The sequence below is a fragment of the Brettanomyces nanus genome, chromosome 4 (genome assembly GCF_011074865.1).
Source record: "Brettanomyces nanus chromosome 4, complete sequence".
Lineage (NCBI taxonomy): Eukaryota > Fungi > Ascomycota > Pichiomycetes > Pichiales > Pichiaceae > Brettanomyces > Brettanomyces nanus.
The window spans coordinates 364,755-387,166 of NC_052377.1; the positions used below are offsets into that span (position 1 = coordinate 364,755).

General features: G+C 40.9%; 11 protein-coding genes across 11 annotated transcripts; 7 read left to right on the top strand and 4 right to left on the bottom strand.

The window, feature by feature from the left end:
- Positions 1-80: 80 nt before the first annotated feature.
- On the bottom strand, positions 81-1,310 carry FOA43_003385 (uncharacterized protein; the record flags this gene model as incomplete). The annotated part of the gene is made up of 1 exon (XM_038923636.1): positions 81-1,310. One exon carries the CDS (start codon positions 1,308-1,310, stop codon positions 81-83), a length of 1,230 nt encoding a protein of 409 aa, XP_038779564.1.
- Positions 1,311-2,233: 923 nt separating this feature from the next.
- FOA43_003386 (uncharacterized protein) lies at positions 2,234-4,294 on the top strand (the record flags this gene model as incomplete). The annotated part of the gene is made up of 1 exon (XM_038923637.1): positions 2,234-4,294. The coding sequence occupies one exon, from the start codon at positions 2,234-2,236 to the stop codon at positions 4,292-4,294; it is 2,061 nt and encodes a 686-aa protein (XP_038779565.1).
- Positions 4,295-4,692: 398 nt separating this feature from the next.
- On the top strand, positions 4,693-5,582 carry RPS6 (40S ribosomal protein S6; the record flags this gene model as incomplete). Its single annotated transcript, XM_038923638.1, has 2 exons — positions 4,693-4,698; positions 4,878-5,582. 2 exons carry the CDS (start codon positions 4,693-4,695, stop codon positions 5,580-5,582), a joined length of 711 nt encoding a protein of 236 aa, XP_038779566.1.
- Positions 5,583-5,774: 192 nt separating this feature from the next.
- FOA43_003388 (uncharacterized protein) lies at positions 5,775-7,916 on the bottom strand (the record flags this gene model as incomplete). Its single annotated transcript, XM_038923639.1, has 1 exon — positions 5,775-7,916. The coding sequence occupies one exon, from the start codon at positions 7,914-7,916 to the stop codon at positions 5,775-5,777; it is 2,142 nt and encodes a 713-aa protein (XP_038779567.1).
- A 233-nt stretch (positions 7,917-8,149) lies between these two features.
- On the bottom strand, positions 8,150-8,821 carry FOA43_003389 (uncharacterized protein; the record flags this gene model as incomplete). Its single annotated transcript, XM_038923640.1, has 1 exon — positions 8,150-8,821. The coding sequence occupies one exon, from the start codon at positions 8,819-8,821 to the stop codon at positions 8,150-8,152; it is 672 nt and encodes a 223-aa protein (XP_038779568.1).
- Positions 8,822-9,317: 496 nt separating this feature from the next.
- Positions 9,318-11,849, top strand: FOA43_003390 (uncharacterized protein; the record flags this gene model as incomplete). The annotated part of the gene is made up of 1 exon (XM_038923641.1): positions 9,318-11,849. One exon carries the CDS (start codon positions 9,318-9,320, stop codon positions 11,847-11,849), a length of 2,532 nt encoding a protein of 843 aa, XP_038779569.1.
- A 193-nt stretch (positions 11,850-12,042) lies between these two features.
- FOA43_003391 (uncharacterized protein) lies at positions 12,043-13,590 on the top strand (the record flags this gene model as incomplete). The annotated part of the gene is made up of 1 exon (XM_038923642.1): positions 12,043-13,590. The coding sequence occupies one exon, from the start codon at positions 12,043-12,045 to the stop codon at positions 13,588-13,590; it is 1,548 nt and encodes a 515-aa protein (XP_038779570.1).
- A 1,675-nt stretch (positions 13,591-15,265) lies between these two features.
- Positions 15,266-17,118, top strand: FOA43_003392 (uncharacterized protein; the record flags this gene model as incomplete). The annotated part of the gene is made up of 2 exons (XM_038923643.1): positions 15,266-15,269; positions 15,593-17,118. The coding sequence occupies 2 exons, from the start codon at positions 15,266-15,268 to the stop codon at positions 17,116-17,118; spliced, it is 1,530 nt and encodes a 509-aa protein (XP_038779571.1).
- Positions 17,119-17,785: 667 nt separating this feature from the next.
- Positions 17,786-19,345, top strand: FOA43_003393 (uncharacterized protein; the record flags this gene model as incomplete). The annotated part of the gene is made up of 1 exon (XM_038923644.1): positions 17,786-19,345. The coding sequence occupies one exon, from the start codon at positions 17,786-17,788 to the stop codon at positions 19,343-19,345; it is 1,560 nt and encodes a 519-aa protein (XP_038779572.1).
- A 138-nt stretch (positions 19,346-19,483) lies between these two features.
- FOA43_003394 (uncharacterized protein) lies at positions 19,484-21,961 on the top strand (the record flags this gene model as incomplete). The annotated part of the gene is made up of 2 exons (XM_038923645.1): positions 19,484-19,487; positions 19,527-21,961. The coding sequence occupies 2 exons, from the start codon at positions 19,484-19,486 to the stop codon at positions 21,959-21,961; spliced, it is 2,439 nt and encodes an 812-aa protein (XP_038779573.1).
- Positions 21,962-22,042: 81 nt separating this feature from the next.
- Positions 22,043-22,258, bottom strand: TFB5 (TFIIH complex subunit tfb5; the record flags this gene model as incomplete). Its single annotated transcript, XM_038923646.1, has 1 exon — positions 22,043-22,258. The coding sequence occupies one exon, from the start codon at positions 22,256-22,258 to the stop codon at positions 22,043-22,045; it is 216 nt and encodes a 71-aa protein (XP_038779574.1).
- Positions 22,259-22,412: the final 154 nt, after the last annotated feature.

A 22,412-nucleotide genomic window follows, 5' to 3' on the forward strand; every position in this document is an offset into this window, starting at 1 on the left:
GAGCGAACCTACCCACCTGGCTAGTTGAAATTCGTTACATACATATAATATATATATATATGAGCTAATAATAGAAACGCTCACTTATGGAGTTTAGTACAGGCGAGCAGATCACGCAGAATGAAATTATGTGGTTCAAAGGATGCAGTGATACCAATATCGACGCGGCTGTTTCGTAAAATGGAACTGACTCGCCATTCAGACTCAAGATAGAACGTTGGATGCTCATGATTGACAACCAACTTTCTCTGTGGTGTAACTATCGACAACCCGCTGTGCTTATAACCGTTAAACATCCCGATTCCATCAATTACAGTATTGGCAGGGAAACCTGTAAAACCGTCATGTGAGTTCCAAACTCTCAAATGACCTCTTTCGGTATCAACAAGAGCATCTTGTTCCCGTAATATCACCCTAGAATGTAGTCTTTTTGTAAAAGAGATAGAATCGTAATGGTCTGCTAACTTTTGAGACCAAGGTTTTGGAGAGTTGAAGGTTACAAGCGTATTATTGAATCCAATATCCAAAAGAGTCAATGACAACATAGAGGCAACAGCTCCACCAACAGAATGACCCGTCAATACCAAATGATAATTCTTGTACTGTTTGGTCAATAGTACGACTTCTGCAAACAAGTCCTCAAAGTATCTGTTAGAAAGGTCCTGGAAACCGGCATGAACTTTAAAAATAGGCTTTCCCCAAGACGTTTTCGTACGGAGTTTGGCCTTATTTTTCTTGCTATCATAAAACTGTTCTGCAGTCTGCTTTCCCAAAGCCGAAATAATGGTAGAGTTAACAAAAACAGACTTCCAAAATTTGGAATTGTAGATCAATGGTGAATAAACTGCTTTATCATCAGCCATAAATGGGAGGTGGTCAATCATATTCACATCGGATCGAATGGCTATGACAATTCTTTTGGCATTATGATCTAAAAATATTCCTGCTTGGGAAGAGGTTCTCAAAAAAGGGATTTTCTCTATATCAAGAATGCTATCTCTGGCTCTAGGTCTGAGAAATCGAACGAGTTCCACTGACCCACACTCTGACGAGGACAGATTTGCAGGAAAAAAATAACAATTCTTGTAAACTTGCTGGAACTCGTCAGTGTTACAATTGGCCAACTGAATAAAAACAGCTAATGAATCAAGGTAATCGTACACAGCATCGCTTTCGAGTAGTACTCCACTAGGCTTGTAGTTGATATAGGGCATATTCCAAGCCAGCGACTGAACTGAACCAGACGAATTGTAAACAGGTGCACAATGAGAGAAAGAAATGAATGTAGCAAGACAAATGGATAAAAGCATGAAGATTGTGAAGAACTAATCATACTAAAAAATGTTAGATCTGAAAATTAGAAATCCCTTTATTTATATCGAGCGCCAGGAAATTTCCTATTCTGGTAACTGCTAGGAAAATTAAGGATTCTCGGGGTGGACAAAATCAACAGAACAATTCCAAATGGAAACTAGAACGAGTCGTTCAAAGGCATTCTTTTATTATGCAACATGATCAAGAGGATAGATAGGCACATTAAAAAATCGAGTTATCGACACATGGCGGCGTACTCTATCCTACTTTTTTTAGTAGAGACAATAGAAATGAATACGTTAAAGGAACACATATTCCGGATACATGAAGAGAAGAACAAACCTGAGTGCGCTTGATTGACCCGCAAACTTACGTAATTGTTTCAATCACGATCTCCTTTAACGTGCATTGATTTATTCTATAAATAGAAGGCAAGTCGGAAACTGAACAATGCAGACTGGACAATTAATCAAACTAATTCTTGGCAGCCGGAGACATTAAGAATACTGTGGGAGTGAGGAAGTGAAAAATTTCCATAGCAAATGGAAAACAACTAAGATCAAGAACAACCGTTATGAATATTAAAAAATTAAGTTATGATAGTACAATCACTAAGCCTCAACCAACAAGTAATACCTTATAGTCTAAGCCGATAATGAAGAGAGAAAAAGAAAAAAAGCTAAGCAGCATGGACGCATCTCTCTCAGACTTCGGTAACAGCCTTTCCTTAGTGCAATTTTTTTCCGGCACAAAAAAAAAAATAATTTGGCATCGAAATTTCGCGTCTGATCGATAGGTACTTATTCTTCATCATTTCGGGGCGCTGCATCACATTGCTCGAACAGATGTTGGTTGACGAAACATATAGTATAGCAATCTAAATAGTCTATTGTATCTAAGTTTTGAAAACTTTCTAATAATGGGAAGAAGAAAAATCGAGATCCAACCTATCAATGATGAAAGGAACCGCACGGTTACCTTTGTTAAGCGAAAAGCTGGCCTACTCAAAAAGGCACACGAATTGTCGATTCTTTGCAAAGTGGACGTCGCCGTCATTATTGTGGGAAACAACAGGAAGATATACCAATACAGTTCCGATGATACAAAAAACATATTGGACAAGTACTATCACGCTTCTACTATTTACGAATCCAAGTCTCCTTCTGACTATGGTAACTACGACAGGAAGAGCCGTGTTGCATCGGAGGCAGATATAAATTTGAGATCGAATCACAGGAGGACAGCCAGTTCTAAGATAAATCCTCTTCACAATGCTACTCATCCACTGTCTAAGCCTCCCGCTGTTACTACTCCTTTTGCCAACCATGGATATGCTCGTACCCGCAGTAGTATGGTCGCTAATTCCACCATCACGTCGGCAATGTCTCTGGATGACAGGAGCTCTGACGGAGATACATCCAGTGTAAGAAAAAAGCGGAAACTTGATACATTGTCTCCTGCCTCCAACTCGGTTTATCCACCCCAGAATTCGTCCTCTCCGTCCTTCGCATCGACAACGCCATCTCCATCTCATTATCAGTCATCAAGAGTTGGACCCATGCCCTCATTTGGTAGGTCCAACTCCTCTTCATCGCCTTCCTACAACAATCATATCCCTTCGCAGTTGGTTAGATCCAAACCACCCGCCAATAGTAAGGTGTCCAAAAGACCCACACTTAGCTTGCAGATACCCAATTCTGATCGACCTATAGAAGTCACTGGAAACATGGGCAGGCCTTCCAACGCAGAGCAGCTGGCAAACATGACTGATGCAAGCAACATTGCTAATGTTGGCGCATCTAGGGGGGCTGGTAACAACTTTTTGTCCAACATCGGGCTTACCGGAAACTCAGGATTGGGTACTGCAACATTTAGAAACCAGAGCTTCTCGCTGACACCACTGGGGTCATCAACCCGAGATCATAAGTTTAAATTCCCAGCAACTACTCCGATAACGAACACATTTTTGCCAGGATTAGGTGTACCTCTTTCTGCGGGTGGCCAACAAGGACAACCTGGCCAGCCCCATCCCATTGAGTTGACAGCTTCAAATCCTGGAAATGCTGCTGATCGATCTAATCTGTCGACACCAGTATCTGCTACCATGCCAATGTTTAACTTCCCTCAGTTGTCCCCCACACAGCTACTTCCAACCCCTGTATTTCCACAGCAACCACCCTTAGGGCAGCAGCAGTCTCAACCTCAATCACAGCAACAACAGTCATTATCTCAATTGCAAGAGCAGACATCATCCTCGACCTCAGCCATGCGCATATCCCCTCAGCACACTCCTTCTCAGCAACAGCCTCTTTACCAGACGCTAAACTCTGCATCTAGTCTTTATTTTGCTGGATTTGGATCTAGAATGGGTCAAAAATCTGCTCAGGGAAACCCTAACGTGGTCAACCGTGGCAATACCAATGGACCCAATGGACCCAACGGATCCAACGGATCCAACGTACCCAACGGACTCAGTGGACCCGGCGGACCCAGCGGACCTCTTGGACCGTCCGGATCAACTAAGTCCAAAAAACATAGCACCAATAATGGTGCAACTTCAACATATTCTCAGTATGGGCAGTTTTCTCAACCAGGCGATACTCCAATTCTTCCTTCAGGCCTTCCCTCGAAGTACGTGGATCTGTTTCCGTCGCCAAACGTTTATTACAGCCAAGAATGGTCTTTGCCCATGGGATCTGGTAATACCCCATTACCCACCACAGGCCCCCATTTACTACCGCTGATAGGATCCCAAAAAAGCACAGGCAATACCAATAGCACAAACACCGCTGCCGCACAAAATGCCAACGTGATCGGCAAAGGCAGCAGCACCAATACCCTAACTAATAGTGCTGTTTCCGCTCATACATCGAAAATTGGTAAAACCACTACAGATAGTAGAAAGCCACGTATGAAAGTGGAACCTGGAGACGGGATGGTCTCTAAGCTTTCTAAGGCGGCTACGGAGAGTGGCAGTTAAACGGATACCCCCTATATATTTTTGTACTTTAAGGCAGCATCTAAAGATATCAACTTCAAATAAGAAGTGAAGCTTAAGAAAGGATTAAAAAAAGGGCTTTGTTGATACAAGTCACGTGACCACACTGTGATAAATAAAACACCTACACCTTCTGATAAAAACAAAAAATTCATCCGGGACACTTCGCGAAAGCAGTGGGTATTTTAATACTGCCAGGGCTTTGCCGCCTGATGTGAAGCATCTCACACCGCGCATTGAAATTTTTCATAGTAAACGTTTTTTTCTTCTACATCCTATTTTTCAAAAAAATTTTCCTAAGGTTGGAAATATATCGTTTACTTACACTTGATCTTTTAGTTTCAGATTGAAGTATTTAAGGTAGACATCGTTAAAACACAATGAAGGTATGTTGAACAAGTTATGAATGATACTAGTGACATTTTTGAAAGGTTTAGCAGATAAATTATTGGTCAAATCACAAAGAGATAAGGATACATAGGCCAAGAATTTCAATGCTGCTAGTGACGGTTACAGTATTAATTAAAACAGGCATCTTAGACAAATTACTAACATTTTATTTCAGTTAAACATTGCTTACCCAGTGAACGGTACTCAAAAGAGCATTGAGATCGATGACGACCTCAAATTGAGAAACTTTTACGACAAAAGGATCGGTCAGGAAGTTGAAGGTGACAACCTTGGCGATGAATTCAAAGGTTACGTCTTCAAAGTTACCGGTGGTAACGATAAGCAAGGTTTCCCTATGAAGCAGGGTGTTGTTGCTCCTAGCAGAGTCAGATTGTTGTTTGCTAAGGGCTACACTGGCTACAGACCAAGAAGAGTTGGTGTGAGAAAGAGAAAGTCCATCAGAGGTTGTATCGTTGGTAGCGATTTAGCTGCTCTTAACTTGACTGTTACAAAACAGGGTGAGAAGGATATTGAAGGTTTGACTGATGCTCAGGCTCCAAAGAGATTGGGACCTAAGAGAGCCAACCACATCAGAAAGTTCTTTGGTTTGACCAAGGAGGATGATGTTAGACAGTTTGTTATCAGAAGAGAAGTTGTCAAGGGTGACAAGAAGTACACCAAGGCTCCAAAGATCCAGAGATTGGTTACCCCCCAAAGGCTACAGAGAAAGAGAGCTGTCAAAGCTCATAAGATCAAGAACGCTCAGGCACAGAGAGATGCTGCTGCTGAGTACGCCCAGTTGTTGGCCAAGCGTTTGCACGAGCGTAAGGCTGAGAAGGCCGAGATCAGAAAGAGAAGAGCTTCATCTTTGAAGGCTTAAATTAAAGGGATTTCTTACTGTTTCCGTTTGTTTCAGTGTTAACCTTTTTCTTGTTGTTTTACTCTACTCTAATCTATATATTTGTCCAATAAGCGAATAGATCACCATTCCATATATCGATTGAGTAATTTGAATTGTATTATTTTTTTATACACTAAGGCAAAGGGTTAAAGCAAAAAATGTTACTTACGATCAAATGTTGAGCGTTATTTTCTCATCATCATTACCACCACGAACGGTTTCTTGTGTGGCCTTACTGGCTTCTGTACCTTCTATCTTGGAGTTGTCATTTTTGATTCTCGAATTTCCAGTATCCTTCATAGTCTCATACACGATGATTGTGGAAGCAATTCTTATTTCTTCTTCTTCTTCTCCTTCTTCTTCTCCATCCTCTTCCCCTTCCTGTTCCTGTTCCTGTTCCTGGGCCACCGCAGCAGCCTCTCTTTCACCCTTTTCACGGCTCTGAAACTCCAAGTTACCCTTGGCTCTCATAATAGCCAAGTAACTCTGACCTTCCTTCAAAAGGATGTTAACAGTTCTAGCTGCGTCATTGAACATCTTTACCTCTCCGGGTGGTTTTGCCTCCAAAATCTCATCCCTTGCCTTCAACAGCTCCTTTTTAATAGCATTGTACCGCTTCCATTCTTCCCAATCGTCTCCATCATTCACTATCTCTGTCGAATATGCGGCCAAAGTGGAGTCGCTGAATTCAGCCAATGTCTCTAATATATTGCTTCTAATCCTAAGGACTTCATCCGTGTACGCAGATTCTTCCTCCTTCAATGTGAAAAAAACATTGTCTGCTAGCGAATTCATATTAGAGGCACATTTAGCAAGAACATCTCTGTAGTCTTGCCGGGAAACATATCCCTCTTCTTCTTTCTTCTTTCCGTTTATGCCGGCTAACATCGTATGAATATCAGAATAGCCACCGGTAACCTTGTTACTCAACAATGCCAACGAAGGCTTGATAGCCTCCTTGAGTTTTTCGGCAGTCACTACAGACAAAGCAGCAACTTGCTCCGCAAAGTCATCCACAGCACCATTGATCACGGTGTCGACAAGCTTCTCGTACTTCTTTGATGTAATAATATCATCAGGCACCTTTGAAGCCGATGCGGCTGCAGAGGCAGCCTGCTCAACAGAGGAGGAGAAAAGCGAAGAAGAGACCGAGGTCGCAATCTGCTCTGATATAACCTCCTGAGCGATTTGCATGGTATCAACAATGAACATCGATGATGAAAGAATTGAAACCTTTTCATCCTCTGGAACAGCAGTAGTAGAGACGACTGAAGTAGTAGAATGATCTGTATCGGCGACATCGCTAGTCTCTGCAATTCCCTTCATCCTTCTACTCATATTCTTAAAGATCTGTAAATCCTTGTATTGCGGAATTTTGAAACCAGGAGAGAAGAATTTACCTAACTCAGATTTCAAGAAATCTTTCTTCTGTTCAACTTTCTTGTAGTGTATGGACAGCTTATACATCAACTCCTTTTTTTTGAATTCACAGATGACTTCTCTAGCCGAAATGTAGGCCTCAGAGATGGCAGACAACACTGTATTAATGAAATAGGCCACCGTTTTGCAGAACCGAGATTGCTGAAACTGAAGCCAATACTGACCTGCTGTAGACGACTCAAACTTCGAGTACAAATATTCTAGCTTTGGATGGACATAAACGTTAAAATTGACGTAAAACCAAACAGCCATTTTCTGAATGATGTAGCGAAACTTATCTTCAGTCCATTTAATGGCCGACACTGTTGCTGGAAAGGCCACTGTTCGAATATATTTACAGACAGTCAAAGATGCTTGTTTAGACTTTTCATAACATTCAGTGCCGATGTGCTTGGTAATCTGAAAAGTTCTATGGGTGATCACTACACCTTTCTCTTTCACAAAGAGGGTGGTGGCATCCGCTTTACTCTTAACGACAGGTCCATACTTGTCAACAATAGGCTTGCAATAGAGCTGGTACAAATGTAGAGTTGATTCCGAAGTTGAGTCAACAAAAGGCTTGATCCTAGAATTGTCATACCGAGTGCTGACCTTGTCAATCACAGGATCGACATAGCAGGAGACATAACCATAAGCATGGTGAGAAGTCTGACATATGAGATCCCGATTTCCTTCTTTAACATAAGGTTGACTTAAAGGACAGTTAAAGACAATGTGAAGAATTGAGTAGAGAAGCAAAGCAAACGATAAATAGCACTTGATGTTTCCAAAGCTGCGATAACCTTTGAACTTCTTAGGACCTGACGTGGCAGTAGACGAAGTAACTGAAGTAGTCTTCTTCTTGGACTTAGACGTCGACCTGGTATTGGACATATTGACAAAAGCACTAAAACAATCGCTTCCGCTAAAAGTTTATCAAACAAGAACACAAAAATAAGAGAACAAATTACAACCTCAATTTGTTTAATATAGATCGAATCACTATTTACATTGCCCCCGAAAAGAGGGAATTAGAAAAAAAAGTTTCAAGAAATTACATGGCCTATTTTCCGTAGTGATGATGGAGTAGATTTCACAAACATGACTTGTCGTACTATACATCATATTTAGTACCTGGGGTAACGACGATAATCCTCTCTGTCTCCATAACCTGTCCGATCACGATGGTCTGCTTGATCACGATGGCCTGCTTGTACATTGCCTGCGCGAGTACCTATATAGTCTCTCTTGGGTTCCTCATGCGGACGCCTGCTATCGTAGTTTGACTCATAGCCATGTTCATTACCTCTAGACTTATATTCCAGCCTCTGATGATGGTATGACGACGTTGGTGGAGCTAGCATGGAGCTATTTCCTCTTGTCGCATCTCTTCTGCCACTAGCTTCAAACTTGGTATTTCCCTTGGTCTTTTTCTTATCATAGTTTCTTCCCCCTAAACCACCACCTAACCTTTTAGGCTTCCAATTTTTTACCACTCGGCCTCGCTCTATATCGACAACCATCTTTCTGCCCTTTATCTCAATGCCATTTGCATGATCAAACGCCATCTTGGCACCTTCCTCATCTTGATAAACCACAAATCCGTAACCTCTAGATTTCCCATTGCCACGTTCACGTACCACACGAACATGGTCAATCTCTCCGTATGCTGAAAACTGTTGTGTCAAGTTGATCTCATTGATACTGTAGTCTAATCGCCCCACAAACACCGTCCGGTATGGATCTCCCGTCACTTGAGGATCTTTATCAGGATCGTATTCAGACAACTTCTGCTCCATTATTTCCGCTTGCTTGTGCCGTCGTCTATTAATCACTTCGTCCGCAGACACTGCTTTTGCTTTTGCTAGGTTTTTATTATCTTCTTCATCTTCATGTTCTGATGAGTACTTTTGTAACAGCGTAAGAAACGTGTTGATTCCATCTATCTGGCGAGTACTTCTTCTGTTGAAGTCTCTATCTATAGGCTCTATATATTCCAGAGGAAGTCCCGGTTGAAAGAGACTCATTATCTCTGGGGGACACTGAATCGGCATCTTTTGATGAAAGAAAGGTTCTTGATCACAAGGAACCTTTCAAGGAACCTTTCTATATCTTTTTTTTTGGCTTTAACTTCTATCTAATCTCTCCTACATCTCCAATCGTCCTAAATGGGAAGGTGCTAACAAAAAATTTTCGGTTTTTTTTTATTTTTTTTCATTTTGTCTAAATTTCAAAAACTAATTATTATTACCATTCTCCAAATCGTTGAAACAACTTCTTCTTCATTAAGTAGGTATGGGTCGAGTTCAAAAGAAAAACGCCAAAGGACGTTTAGACAGGTACTACTTTTTGGCCAAGGAAAAAGGCTATAGAGCTCGTTCTTCTTTCAAAATCCTTCAAATTAATGAGAAGTATGGTCATTTCTTAGAAAAATCTAAAGTTGTGGTTGATTTATGCGCAGCACCAGGTTCTTGGTGTCAGGTGGCATCTAAGCTCTGTCCAGTCAACTCTATGATTGTTGGCGTTGATATTGTCTCTATGAAACCTTTGCCCAAATGCATTACTTTCCAAAGTGATATCACAACCGAAGACTGCAGGTCCAAACTTAGAGGCTATTTAAAGACGTGGAAAGCTGACACTGTGATGCATGATGGTGCACCCAATGTTGGTTTAAATTGGATCCAGGACGCCTATACACAATCTCAGTTGGTCTTACAGGCACTCCGATTGGCCGTTGAACATTTAGTTCCTGGTGGAACATTTGTAACTAAGGTATTCAGGTCTAAGGATTACAACAATTTAATTTGGGTTTTCAAACAGTTGTTCGACAAAGTTGAGGCTACCAAGCCTCCCGCTTCTCGTAATGTGTCTGCAGAGATCTTTGTGGTTTGTAAAGGCTTTAAAGCACCCCAAAAACTGGATCCTAGATTCTTGGATCCTAAGGAGGTGTTTGAGGAGTTGCCAGAAGGCCCTGTTAATAACGAATCGAAGGTGTACAATCCAGAAATAAAGAAAAGAAGGAGACAAGGATACGAAGAGGATGATTGGACACAATTTCATCCAATGAATATTCTAGAGTGGGTTCATCAAGAGGAAGAAGTTATCAATACACTAGGAACTGTTTCTAAGCTTGAAATAGATGAAAAGAGTGCTGAATGGACTATATTGAAGAAAATGAAGCAGACTACAATAGAGTTTTATGAATGCTGTAAAGATTTGAAGGTTCTAGGTAAGAAGGATTTCAGAATGTTAATTCGATGGAGAAAACACGCAAGAGAGGAGTTGGGACTTTTGGATAAAAAGGATATGGAAAAGCCTGCTGTTGAGATGGAAGAGCTTACAGAGGATCAGAAGATCGATAAGGAGTTGGCAGAACTGAAGGAAAAAGAAAAGTTAAATACCAGAAGAACAAAAAGAAGAAAGAATGAGCAGAAGCAAAAGGAAATGCAGAGATTACAGATGAATATGTTAACCGATATGCAAATCGGTATGGAGGCTGCGGAAAATGGTGTCGAGTCTTTGTTCAGCTTGAAGCTTGCAGAAAATACTGGACAGCTTAAGGATTTGGCCAAAGGTAAGAAGTCTTTCATTTTCAATAACAATGATAAGGGGGCGGACAAAGACGAAAATAATACAAAAGTTCTAGAGTTTGATAGCAAAGAGGAAGAGATTGATACTTTGGAGGATCAGTTGAGTACAATGTACGATCAGTACAAGGATGATAAAATGGAAAGGGACGCCAGACTTCGGGCTAGCACGGCCAGGGGTGATGAAGAGGACGAGCCTTGGGAAGGTATGAAAGAGGCTAAGACCGAATCATCCGAAGGAGAGTTTGAGAGTGACGAAGATGATGAAACTGATAGCGACGACGACGAGGCTATTAATAAACTTATCGAAAGCATACGGGAGCATAAGAAAAAAGGTCAGTTAGGTTCAAAGGCTTCCAATTTCTTTAGTGATTCTATTTTCCAGGATATCGACTTGAATGTTGCACCCGCAGATGGAAAGAAGCAAAATCAGCACGACGAACTTCATCTTCCAAAGAAGATCATCGACAAAAAGGATAGAAAAAAAGGGTCCGAAGCTACTAAAAAGGACGAAACGTTTGAGGATGACGATAGTGAGGAGAGCGAAGACAATGAAGACAATAAAGGAGGGTTCCAAACTGTTCCTAACAGCTACCACGAGAAATTCAATGAGGATGAAATGGACTATGAGACGGACTCAGACGACGAGAAAAGTAGAGAGCATCACAAAGCTGAGATCGATATTTCTTCCGTTGAAGCTATGACTCTGGCGCATGATTTAGCCATTGGAAAGAAGTCTAAATCGGATATCGTCAGTGAAGGCTACAATAAGTACTCCTTCAGAGATAAGGATGGATTACCGGATTGGTTCCTTGAAGATGAAGGTAAGCACAATAAGATCAACAGACCAATCACCAAAGAGGCAGTAACAGCAATGAAAGAAAAAATGAAGTTGTTGAATGCCAGACCTATTAAGAAGGTGCTAGAGGCCAAGGGTAGAAAGAGAATGAGAGCCGCCCGAAGATTGCGACAAATCAAAAGGAAGTCTGAATCGATTCTTGAGGATGGTACAAAGACAGAATCTGATAAAGCCAGCGAGATTCAGAGGGTAATGAAAAAGATGACAAAGAAACAGGACAAGCCAAATGTCACTATGGTGGTTGCAAGAGGACAGAATAGAGGACTTCAAGGAAGACCTCATGGTATTAGGGGTAAATATAAGATGGTTGATGGTGTGATGAAGCACGAGATGAGGGCTCAGAAGAGGATTGAGAAGAAGAATAGAAAGCATAAGCATTGAGTGTACCTTAGGCTAGGTATATGTACCCTTTTACAGTACTGTATAGCCGATTGAAAAAATTTGGTTAAAAAGTAAAATCCTCTTTTTTTTTAACCATGCTCTCTCAGTGAGAGGAAAAGAAATCATGCTTAGTTCTCCTAATTTATTTTCTTTTAATTAAGCAAAGCATTTTGTTGCACTAATCATTATTAAGATGACACCAATTAAGCAACGGTCAATAATATTTCTCCAAGATCCCAGCTACATTGAGTTGTTTGTTAAATCAATTGAACAAGATGACCGAGATATCACAATACCTGCTAGCACAAAATTCAAGGTGAGCAGGCAAGAAAAGATTACTATTCCCTATAGTGAGATAGATGACAGAATGGCGGATTTGTTTGAGAAGGTACAGCTAATGGACGTTAGATTCAGTGAAAACCTTCGAGGATGTAAGGATTCACCTGGAGAGACAGGCCAGACAATCTTCAATGATTTTGAGAACATGAATGAACTGGGGCTAAGCATAGAAGTGGCACCACAGACGGCAGATAGCTTTGAGCAGTACAAATATCTATCTGAATTGACAATTGACCAAGTAATGAGAATGTTAAGAATTCAGGATGACAATTCTTTGATCTTTTTTCAGGAATGGTTCAAGAAGAATGTGTTCCGTATAGAAGATCAAGGATGTTCAAATATAGCTCAAATGATTGCATTGAGGCTATGGAATGCTCTGCTGAAGAGAAATGTTGAATTGCCCGTAAGATTACCAGATTTGGAAACATTAAGTGGAGTTGAATTGGTGCTAGGGGGTAAGGACAAACAGGAGGCGTCACTTTTTCTTTATTGGCAAACTGTCAATAGACCTACCATCATATCAAAAAAGTACGTGAGACAAGAAACTGCGGAATTGGAGTCCGAGTTGGCGATATTTTATTCGACGTCCAAAGAGTCATGGGACTACAACCCCCCACTTTCCGGATTAAGAATGAAAATCGATAAAGAAAAGTACACCGACGATAACAAAATGTTAAAGTTTGTTCCTACGATGGTTTATGCTTCACCTACTCATAATACCTTGTACGGGTATCAGAGCAAACATGAGCTTCTACACCCAATTGGAATGCATCCCACGTATAAAATAAGTATTTTGAACGGAGATGCCAAGTTCCCATTCGAACCACTGCAAAGTCATGGAGAAGGGTCTTGCTCCCTCATGTTTCAACTGGACGTACCAAAACAGATCATACTAGACAAATATCAATTGGAGCACTTGAAAGGCAAGAGTTTTATAGATTTCCATGTGCATAATGGAGGGATGAATTTAGAATTACCCGACTATCGAATAGAAGAATGGGGAGGTTCGTTAACGGCAGAGCTTGACGAAAGTTATATCACGAGCCACAACGAAAGCTTCGAGATCCCTTTGCATCTTAGATATGGGAAACCATTGGGATCATATGAAGAGTTTTCGATGCCTAAGGGTGAACTCTACTGGCAATGCCAAATGAAGGATGCAAACCAAATCGTGGAAGCAGAAGAGTCTTTTTACAATGAGAAGAATAGACTTGGAATAGATAAGTTTGGCCAGAATATGATGTTTTATCACGTGCAGGATATGGAAAGTTCGTGCTCAAATAGCCTACAGTTAAAAATACCTACAGCCGATCTCAAAGATGCGTACAGTAATGAGTTATGGACATTGATATTTGTCATTGCAGGAACACTTTACATAATTGTGGCCACGGTGAGAAAATAATGAGGAGAATACAACGATTCTCACAGGAGAACATATCAAGTTGATGCCTGGTGCATAATAATTATGCACCCTCCTTTACATTTGGCCAAAAACTCTCCATTTTTCGCTCGAACTGAATTCGCGTTTATTTTTACTTTCATTTTTCTTCTTCACCTCGGATCTATTGTTTAAACGATAATTATCATCAAACTCAAAGGGGCCGGCATTTCAGAAGATAATGTGAGAACGCGTAACTGTCTAATTAAAATGAGCAACATGTCTATCAATAGTGGTTGACATGTCCATAATACATCACTTAAGTGATCCTTGGTACTAATCAATATTGGCATTTAAAGATAGATCGCCAAAAAATATATATATATAGATTCCTTCATTCTCAAAAGGGTTAAAGTTTGGACCAAAAAATAATGAGTTGCCGAAAATCAACTAAATTAAGAGAAAAAGTAATTCAGCTTCATTGTTGTCGAAACTTAATATTACCGCATTGAATTCGGTGTCTAAAAATAAAAATTTTCTCATAGATTGCAGCTTCGGAGAAAGTAAAAGTGGACGTGGGCAGCGTGCCGCAGAGAGACGGGGTCTGCTTCTGGATGTGTGCCCGTAAAGAATATGAAGGGTATTCGTTTGTATCCCCTGAAAAAGCTGTAGACCTGGTAGAGTGGAGAATCCCTATCAGGCGAGTGCGGGAATAAGTTACAAAGAAAGCTGTTAGAAAGCTCTGAAGCAGTTTTGAGGTGGGTTTGTCAGGTTAAGTTTTTCTTTTCTCTTCGATTTCGATCTTTTTCTTTTCTAAACACTGCTTCTATTGGACTTTTCAGCTTTCCTTAGTTTTCATTTACTTTGCTTGACGCATCTTGCAATCTTTTAGCCTTTTGGTCTTTTCATCTTCTAGTCTTTAAGTCTTCTGAGAATAGCTCAAGCGGTGTGAATGTCTTTTTATCTCCAATCTTTCTATTTTGTCGATTTCCATCTTCTCCCTCGTTGTCTACCTCACCCTTCTTTTCTTGAAAGACGTCACTGGCTGATAGTCTTAAACCAGCCAATTAATAATTAGTCTACCTTCGCTCTCTTTTCAATCCTACTTGTTCTTCGCATTAGCACATACTTTGACAATTTTTGCATTCATACATCATGGAGGCCATTCCACAAGTTATATTCACGGGAAATCCTCACTCTAGACATTCTCAACACTACAGCCTGTCCAACGAATCGCTGGACTTCGCATCCACTCCAAGAACTCGCAGCTACCAAAGTTTCCAGCAGTTCAATCTCAATTCTCACGCGAAAAACAGACGAATGTCTAATATATCCGTTGATTCTGTCTCTACCAAAGCAAGTTCCTCTAGCATTGCGCCTTCTTTGGCCCCTCGACAAATCGAGCTCGATTCCATACTGACAGTTGAAGAAAAGTTCGTTCCAAAGCATTGGAGACCCAAGTCAACGGAAAGGATGTACGCACTGGCCAAACGGTCCGAATCAATGACTTCTTTATCGGCTGTTGCTCAACGTGGACCATTCCCTCCAAATGCTATAAATGGTACTAGTACCTTTAGAAAATCCAACACTGCTGTGCCGAGGAGATGGAGCCATGCCAACCGCCAGGATCCAAACTCGAATCCAAATCTCAGCGTAGGCTTTCCAAGGAGTCAGAGCTTCACAAATCTTCCTCCTCAAAATGGGTCATTTTACTTCCCAAATGGTGAGGTGTTTAGACCTAGGCAGCCTTTTAGTTGTCATAGAGATTTTCCTCAACAGACGCAAAGGTACGCAGTGAAGCCTAAGGAACATCCCCAAGCTACTTCCAGGAATTCAATCTCTCATATGCCACCGGTTTCAGAGATTATTTCTTCTCCGAAGTCCACATTAAAACAAAACTATCGGCCTACAACTGAAAAGCCTGTACATCCTACTTCTTCTGGATCACCGACTCACGTAGCATCAACGACTGGAACGACCTCCACATCACCGTCTCCACTGCCTCAAGAGGAATTCACACCTCCAGATGTTCGCGTGCATGTTCGTGAAGAATCTGGAGAGTCGGTCACTGCATCACAACAGTCCTCGTCCACGGTGAATACGAATACCAACAGCTTATCAAGTTCTGGTACTGCTTCATCATCATCAGCATTTTCCACTTCTGTTCCAAATCGTTCTTCCGGTTCTCCAGTGTCTTCAATGGATACGACCATATCTCCTGGTTCTGTTGAAACTGATAGGCCGAAGAATCCTGTCATTGCACAAATGCCACTACTTCCGTCTAAATCTGGCCTCAAAGTCACTAACGAGAAAGTGACATCCGGGCCTGTTGCTAACGGAAAGGTGCCAGCAAAGCGGGAAAAGAAGCGCTCGACGAATGTGTTCAAAAAGCTATTCAGACGGATCTTTGGATCTTCTTCGTCTTCGCATGCATCAACGCCATCTACAACAAACCAGAAGCAGAAAGAAAAATCGTTTTCGAAGAAGTCTTCCTCTGTGCTGGATTTTTCGAAGAGTCGCTTGGTTAAAGACTCATCTTCTAAAGAGAAGAATTCTGTGCAACCTTGTGGGAGGGCTCAAATAAGACATGAATCTGAAGAAGAAGAAGAAGAAGAAGATTCATCGTCGATAGGGCCATTGACAGTAGATTTGAGCAGCGAAAATAGTAGTTTCAATGGCCTTTTAAGCATAGACTTACTACCAAAAGATGATGAAGATCATCAGTCACTAGTGCATTCTCTCAAATTGCAGTCTACTACTGATATTGAAAAAAATGCCGATAATCATCCATCAATCAGCAGTAGTAACATCGATGTGGAAGTTTATGAGCCGCTTGGTGATTTAGGTACGGATGTTGAATTGGACTACTTGTCTACTATTATTGGTTTGGGTGAAACTTCATTCTTCAAGTCGGATAATTTGAATGTCGGAGGAGATGAATCTGTTAAGAGTGCGGACGGCACAATGATTAGCAGGAGGAAAAGCATGCGCATCAAGTCCATGAATAAGAAGAGATCTCTTAGTTATCATAGTGTTCAAGGAGCGAAGGTGCAAAAAGAGGTACGTGACTTATCAGAGGTGCCGCGCAGTTTCGATTCCTATTATAAGCACTACAAGAGCCGGCACTTTTGCAATGACGGCTCTGATTTCGAGATACTCACGGAAGGGAAGCCAAAGGAACCGCTGGTTGGTGCTAAGCCTTTAAGAAGTTGTTTAAACCCATCATCAGCTCACTATAAGCAGTCGCAATATGACCCTAGATTCAATAATGGGTATATTTCTGGTCGTAGATTGCGTCCCGGACGTTCAATGGATCCCATCAACAGGAAGAAAACAAGATCAGTGAAGTTTTCACATAAGATCTCCCTTAATGAGACTCATGCTCCAGGGGACTACGAAAGGTACAATATAAGAATGAAACAGATGTATTCATTTTTGGCCACACATCCGCAGAAGGTGAGGTCTATTCGGCACAGGCTGAACGATTACAAAAAATACGAAATGCATGTTCACGAGTTGAGCAAGAGGTATACCCATTTCTTCCATAACTAAAGAGGAGTTTAACTTCATCTGACATATTAGAACCTAATTATTTATGATCCTCTGTATGTGGAATATCCGTAGTTACTTAGTAGAAGAGGTACATGGTAGTGCTTATCGACATTCTCGGGAACTTCGAACCAGATGTCTACGAAGGGAAAGAACGTTGATTTGTCTCCGTCTCTCGCCAGAAAATAGTCCTTGGTATGATACCTAATCCGGTAGGCCCCACCAACAAAGCTCGTCCACTCTTTGCTTTCAGGATCAATAAATTCAGGACCCGATCCTGTTGGATTCCAATCAGTTACTCTTCCGTCGGCATTTGTCACCGAATTAGCAAAAGGAACAACTTCCCGCAAGTGGTCACCTGACCGTGAAGGCATGTAGCTGATCTCACACAAGACATTACTTGCAGGTTTACCGCAAGTAGTATCCAAAATATGGCATGTAATTGGAGACATCATCGATGGCGACGAGAAGAATTGTCAGACACAGAATATGGGTAGAAAAGACAGCCAGCTATCTATACCTTTCTCTCAACAAACGGGTGCTAATCGCAGAAGACCGAGATTTGTTATCTACGCCACATGTTGACATCCGACTGTGCCACATATGCGTAAAGGAAATCAACGGAGCAGATCATCATCACTATCTGGTCTCGTAGCTTCCTCTCTACTTAATGCCGGGAAATGGTCGAGCGTCAGAAGAGAGGGCTATTAAACGAGCAGAAGAGAAACTAAAAGTGAATTGCCATAGGGATTTTGCTCCGGGTAATAATCGCATCAAATTTCGTCAAGATGGTGTGAACTACTATGTGCCCAATATCTTTCACACTGCTAATACTTTAAGATACAAGGAAAGTGGTGGTTATATGCCGATATTTATTAAAGACATCTTGAAGATTAAAGATACCCGAGAGATATATCATACAGATGGATATGAAGCAGCCGCAAAGGGAATTACTCTTTATGGAAATCATCCTCTGAAGAATATTTGCATTATGGGTCGAATAGTATCTGAAAAGTTTCGAGAGTCCGAGTTCATGGACAAAACAGGAGATATGAAGCAGAAAATTACATACTTCATGGAGATGACAGATAGCTCTACTGATGAGACTATACAGGTGAAGGTGGATAGGATGCAATATCTCCTGAACCATCTTCGTCTCGACCATAACTATGACATATTACTCAAAGTCAGAGGGAATGCAGCTTTCTATTACAACTTCAGTAATCCTGGCCCATCAAATCTCAGGTCTATCGAACTTCATGCTGATACCGTTCAAGTTGTGGGTGATAAATGTGATATCAGGGTAGAATTGGAATGGTGGGATATAGTCATGACAGTTAGGAAGGGATATTTATTAAAGCCATGGATATTCGACGAAGAGGATTTAGTAAGGGTGGCGCGGGAGGAGGCAGAGGTCGAGACCCAGAATGAAACACAAGAAGAGCAAAGTCAAGAGGAACACAGCGCTGTCAAGAAGACCAAGGGATCTTCGGCTGATGCTTGTAAATCAACTAGGACTACCTTGAGTGAAGCCATAACTGCAGCAGAAACTGAATCAAAGCCTTGCTTGAACGAGGGTTCAAATAAGAGCCGCTTACTTGGTATAGAGTTAGAATTCCTCTCCTTCCTTATAAGGAATGCTGGAGACAGAGACGCCTGCATTCCAATCAGACACATTTATCAGGATAAACAGCTGATATATGGATTTGAACAGATACTCTCTCTTACAGATTCCTCAGATCTACAAATTATTTATGACTGGTTGCTTGCTAAGTTTTGCAATACGAGGATAATCAGAATGGCTGAATCCAACGAGAAGATCGAAATCATAAACTTCCAAAGGATTTTCCGGTATGTCAAGAATTTGATAGGCTTCCTTACCAACAATCAGGAAAAAGGCATAAAAAGACTACTTGCACGGGCAGGGACCTCGCAAAAATCCGATGACGTCTATAAAATGATCGAGTATGGGCTAAGCCAAGAGATTCGTTTGACGATTGATTTGAAATCACTCGAGATTGAAATTTGTCATCGATTCAACCTAAAGCATATCAAGGTGGAATACTTGAATAAGTTAGTTGATTCTCTAATACGAGGTAATTATATTGTGAAAGGTGGAATCGGTATGAGACAATTTACGTGCAAAACAGGATTCAGAATAATTCTCAGGTGGGTGTATGATGCGAATGGTTTGGTATGGAGTTATATATCACGATTGAAATCATCTTAGCATACTAACGGCTTGCCAAATCTTTACTATATAGAAATTCACTATCTAGAAATTCAAAATTAAATAGGTGGCTTTTCGCGAAAGGGTAAAACAATGCGTTGGATCCATCTCATTACTCCGTTTGAGCTGTTGACAACCATGAGTAGAAGGCGAACTTCCAGTGTTCATGAGCCGTTTTTAGGGCGACTGAGAAGACGTGGCTCCACTGTTCAGGGTATCGCCATGAGCATTCCTCTTCTTGATGCTCCACTTCAGTTGGAAAGAGGTGTTGAAGATGCTAAAAGTGGTGCCTCGATAAAACATCGACGAACTAAGTCTGATGGATGCTTGGAAGTCAAATCAGCTGACAAAGTGTCATTGCCATCGCATCTACTTTATCCTTTTACGGAGCTGGAGAAGGTGACTTTGTGGAATAAAGAAATCAATAAATTTGAGAGTGACCTTACTATTGACCTTGACGATCAATTGCTCCTGGAAGATCTATCAATGGCTACTGCAATTGAATTTCAAGAGTATTTGAAGTTCACCTTACACGAGAACCTTCGTTTCGAAACAGAGGCAGAAGCGATTATCGAGAAGTTGGATGAATTATTGACCATTAACGACCAGGTCACACAGCGAACAGAGGAGTTTCAATCCAAGTCCAACATTTTGGTTACAAAGGTAGACAAGTTGACTTCATTACAGCATAACCTATCAGATAAACTCTCGTTTTTTGAAGCTCTTGATCCAATTATACAAACATTAAATACCACCAGTTCAGGCTCTATTGTGCTTAAAGCCAGCTTCCAAGAAGACATCTTAGCGAAGTTGGATAAATGTATCCAATTTCTTGACGATCCTACCAGCAAAGATTTCAAGGAATTGAGCATCTACAAGTTTAGGTTCAAACAGTGTATGGTGAGAGCATTGACTTTAATGCGGAATTACATCATTTCAAATCTAAGAGAGGAGGAACAGAGGGCTCAGACTAAGATAAATGTGCAGAAAAATGATGATAATGAAACATCTTCAAGGGTGCTTATTGATGCTACATTGTATAGTCAATTCGCTAAAGACCTTTCAAAGACTTCCATCCTTTTTAAGCGGCTATACCAGCGTAGTTCGAGCAAACTGGAGGAATCTGAGGAGTATTTTGGACTTCTCAACGATTGCTATAACCAGTACTTCAAGTCGCGTGGAGCTTTACTGCATAGCGTGATAGGTTCAACTAGCAAGGATGATAAAGATGCAAAGTCCTCCACAAGCCAGAAAATACAGGCATCTCTTTCCAAGTTTAGCAAACTCCTAAACAGAGAGTCTGCCGTTTTTAAGCGGATATTCTTTATTCCTGAGAGTGAAATCATCGAGAACCGGGATAACGAGGTAAATATTGGTGCCATGAATACATTTTTTGAGTCTCTGGTGGATCCGCTATATGAGTCGCTTAGAGATCAGATTATTCGTGAAACGAGTATTGACGAGCTTTGCGAGACTCTAGGCATAATAGAGGGATATTTTGATTATGATTATGAGGACGGAAATACAGCAAGTGGCATATCAACTCTAGATTCTCAAACTAGTGGTATGGATTTCATCAAAGGAGGAATTGACTATCAGCGGTTATTCCGGCCCTTACTAGAAGACACGGAATCCAGATTAGTTTTCAGGGTGAGAAGATACATTGATACAAATGTACTGAACTATCAGAGGACGGGTAAAGAGTTATCGATTGAAAGTCGTAGGACTAGGCCATCTGACGGTGATACCGTTGAGCCTGATTTGGATATGACGCTTTCGAATACTTCAAATGTCACGCCACTTTCGCCTCGGACGTCTTTCATCTACCCACCAGTACTGAAAACAGTCAAGCTATTGAGCAGGATTTATCAACTTGTTGGTCAAAACATATTTGATGATATGGCTAATTCAATTGTTCATTTGGCTATTACATCTCTGAAAAGCAACTTTGACGACGACGTTTCTTTGGAATCCAAACTTTACGAAATCAAGAATTTGATGTTTTTAAAAGATTACATGTCTTCTTTTGATGTGGAAGGTTCCAGTCGAGAGACCACTTTTGATTTCAGTGGTCTTACCGACTTGTATCATACAATAATGGGAAGAAGGAAAGCATCAAAACACAGGAAAGACATTTTATCACTCCCTAACACAAGAAACCCTTTATTTGCTGCCGTTCCTCGGGTTGTTACAGACTTTTTCAACTGTAAAGCAGAGATAGTGACAACTCTAAGAGAAACCGTGCATAGCTTTATTGATATATCCAAAGATGTATTTATAGAGCCTTTAAACAGTTATCCCGGTACGCTGGATCTTGCTCACGCTATGGATAAATTTATGGACACTCTCCACAACGAATTACCTAGATTAGGTCCCCAAATTAGGGATTACATTGATGACCAACAGACTCTCTATTTTCTTGTTGACGGCTTGCAAAATGAGGTCATGGAGGAGTATCAGAAGTTCTATAATAAAGCCATAGAATTTGAGAAATCCCAGATGGTAGAGAAGTTACTAGACGAAGAGTCTGTCCTCTCCGTTTGGGGAGCCATTGTAGAAGATATGTTGGGAGACCTAGATAATCAGGATGATCAGAACACCTCTGCGATAGACTGATGATGTGCACTTAAGCAGAGATTTGTAACTTTAGAATAGATGCATTATTACGTAGAAAAGGATATTATAAAACTTATGCGATTAAGCTTGATTGTCTTCGTTGAGGTTGTACATATTTTCCGACAATAGCTTACTGAGTTCTCGCTTAATGAATGGAATCTTGGATGGATCCACTAGTAAGTGGGTATCGTCCAATTCTTCAATGACTATGTCTCTATAATCCGAATCAATCTTCACGATCAATGCTTTGATAGAAGGATCGCATTCAACTAAACTACCTTTAATAGCTCTTGCCATCGTGAACAGAACGAAGAAGAGATAGAGGCCAATGAACTCTAGAAATCTTGTAGTGCTAAATTCGTTTCTTCAAGATAATTGCATCCTTACACCTGTAATTTAGTATCTTGGCATCTTGCTCTTCATCTTGATCAACGTTTCTTCCTTTCCTAGC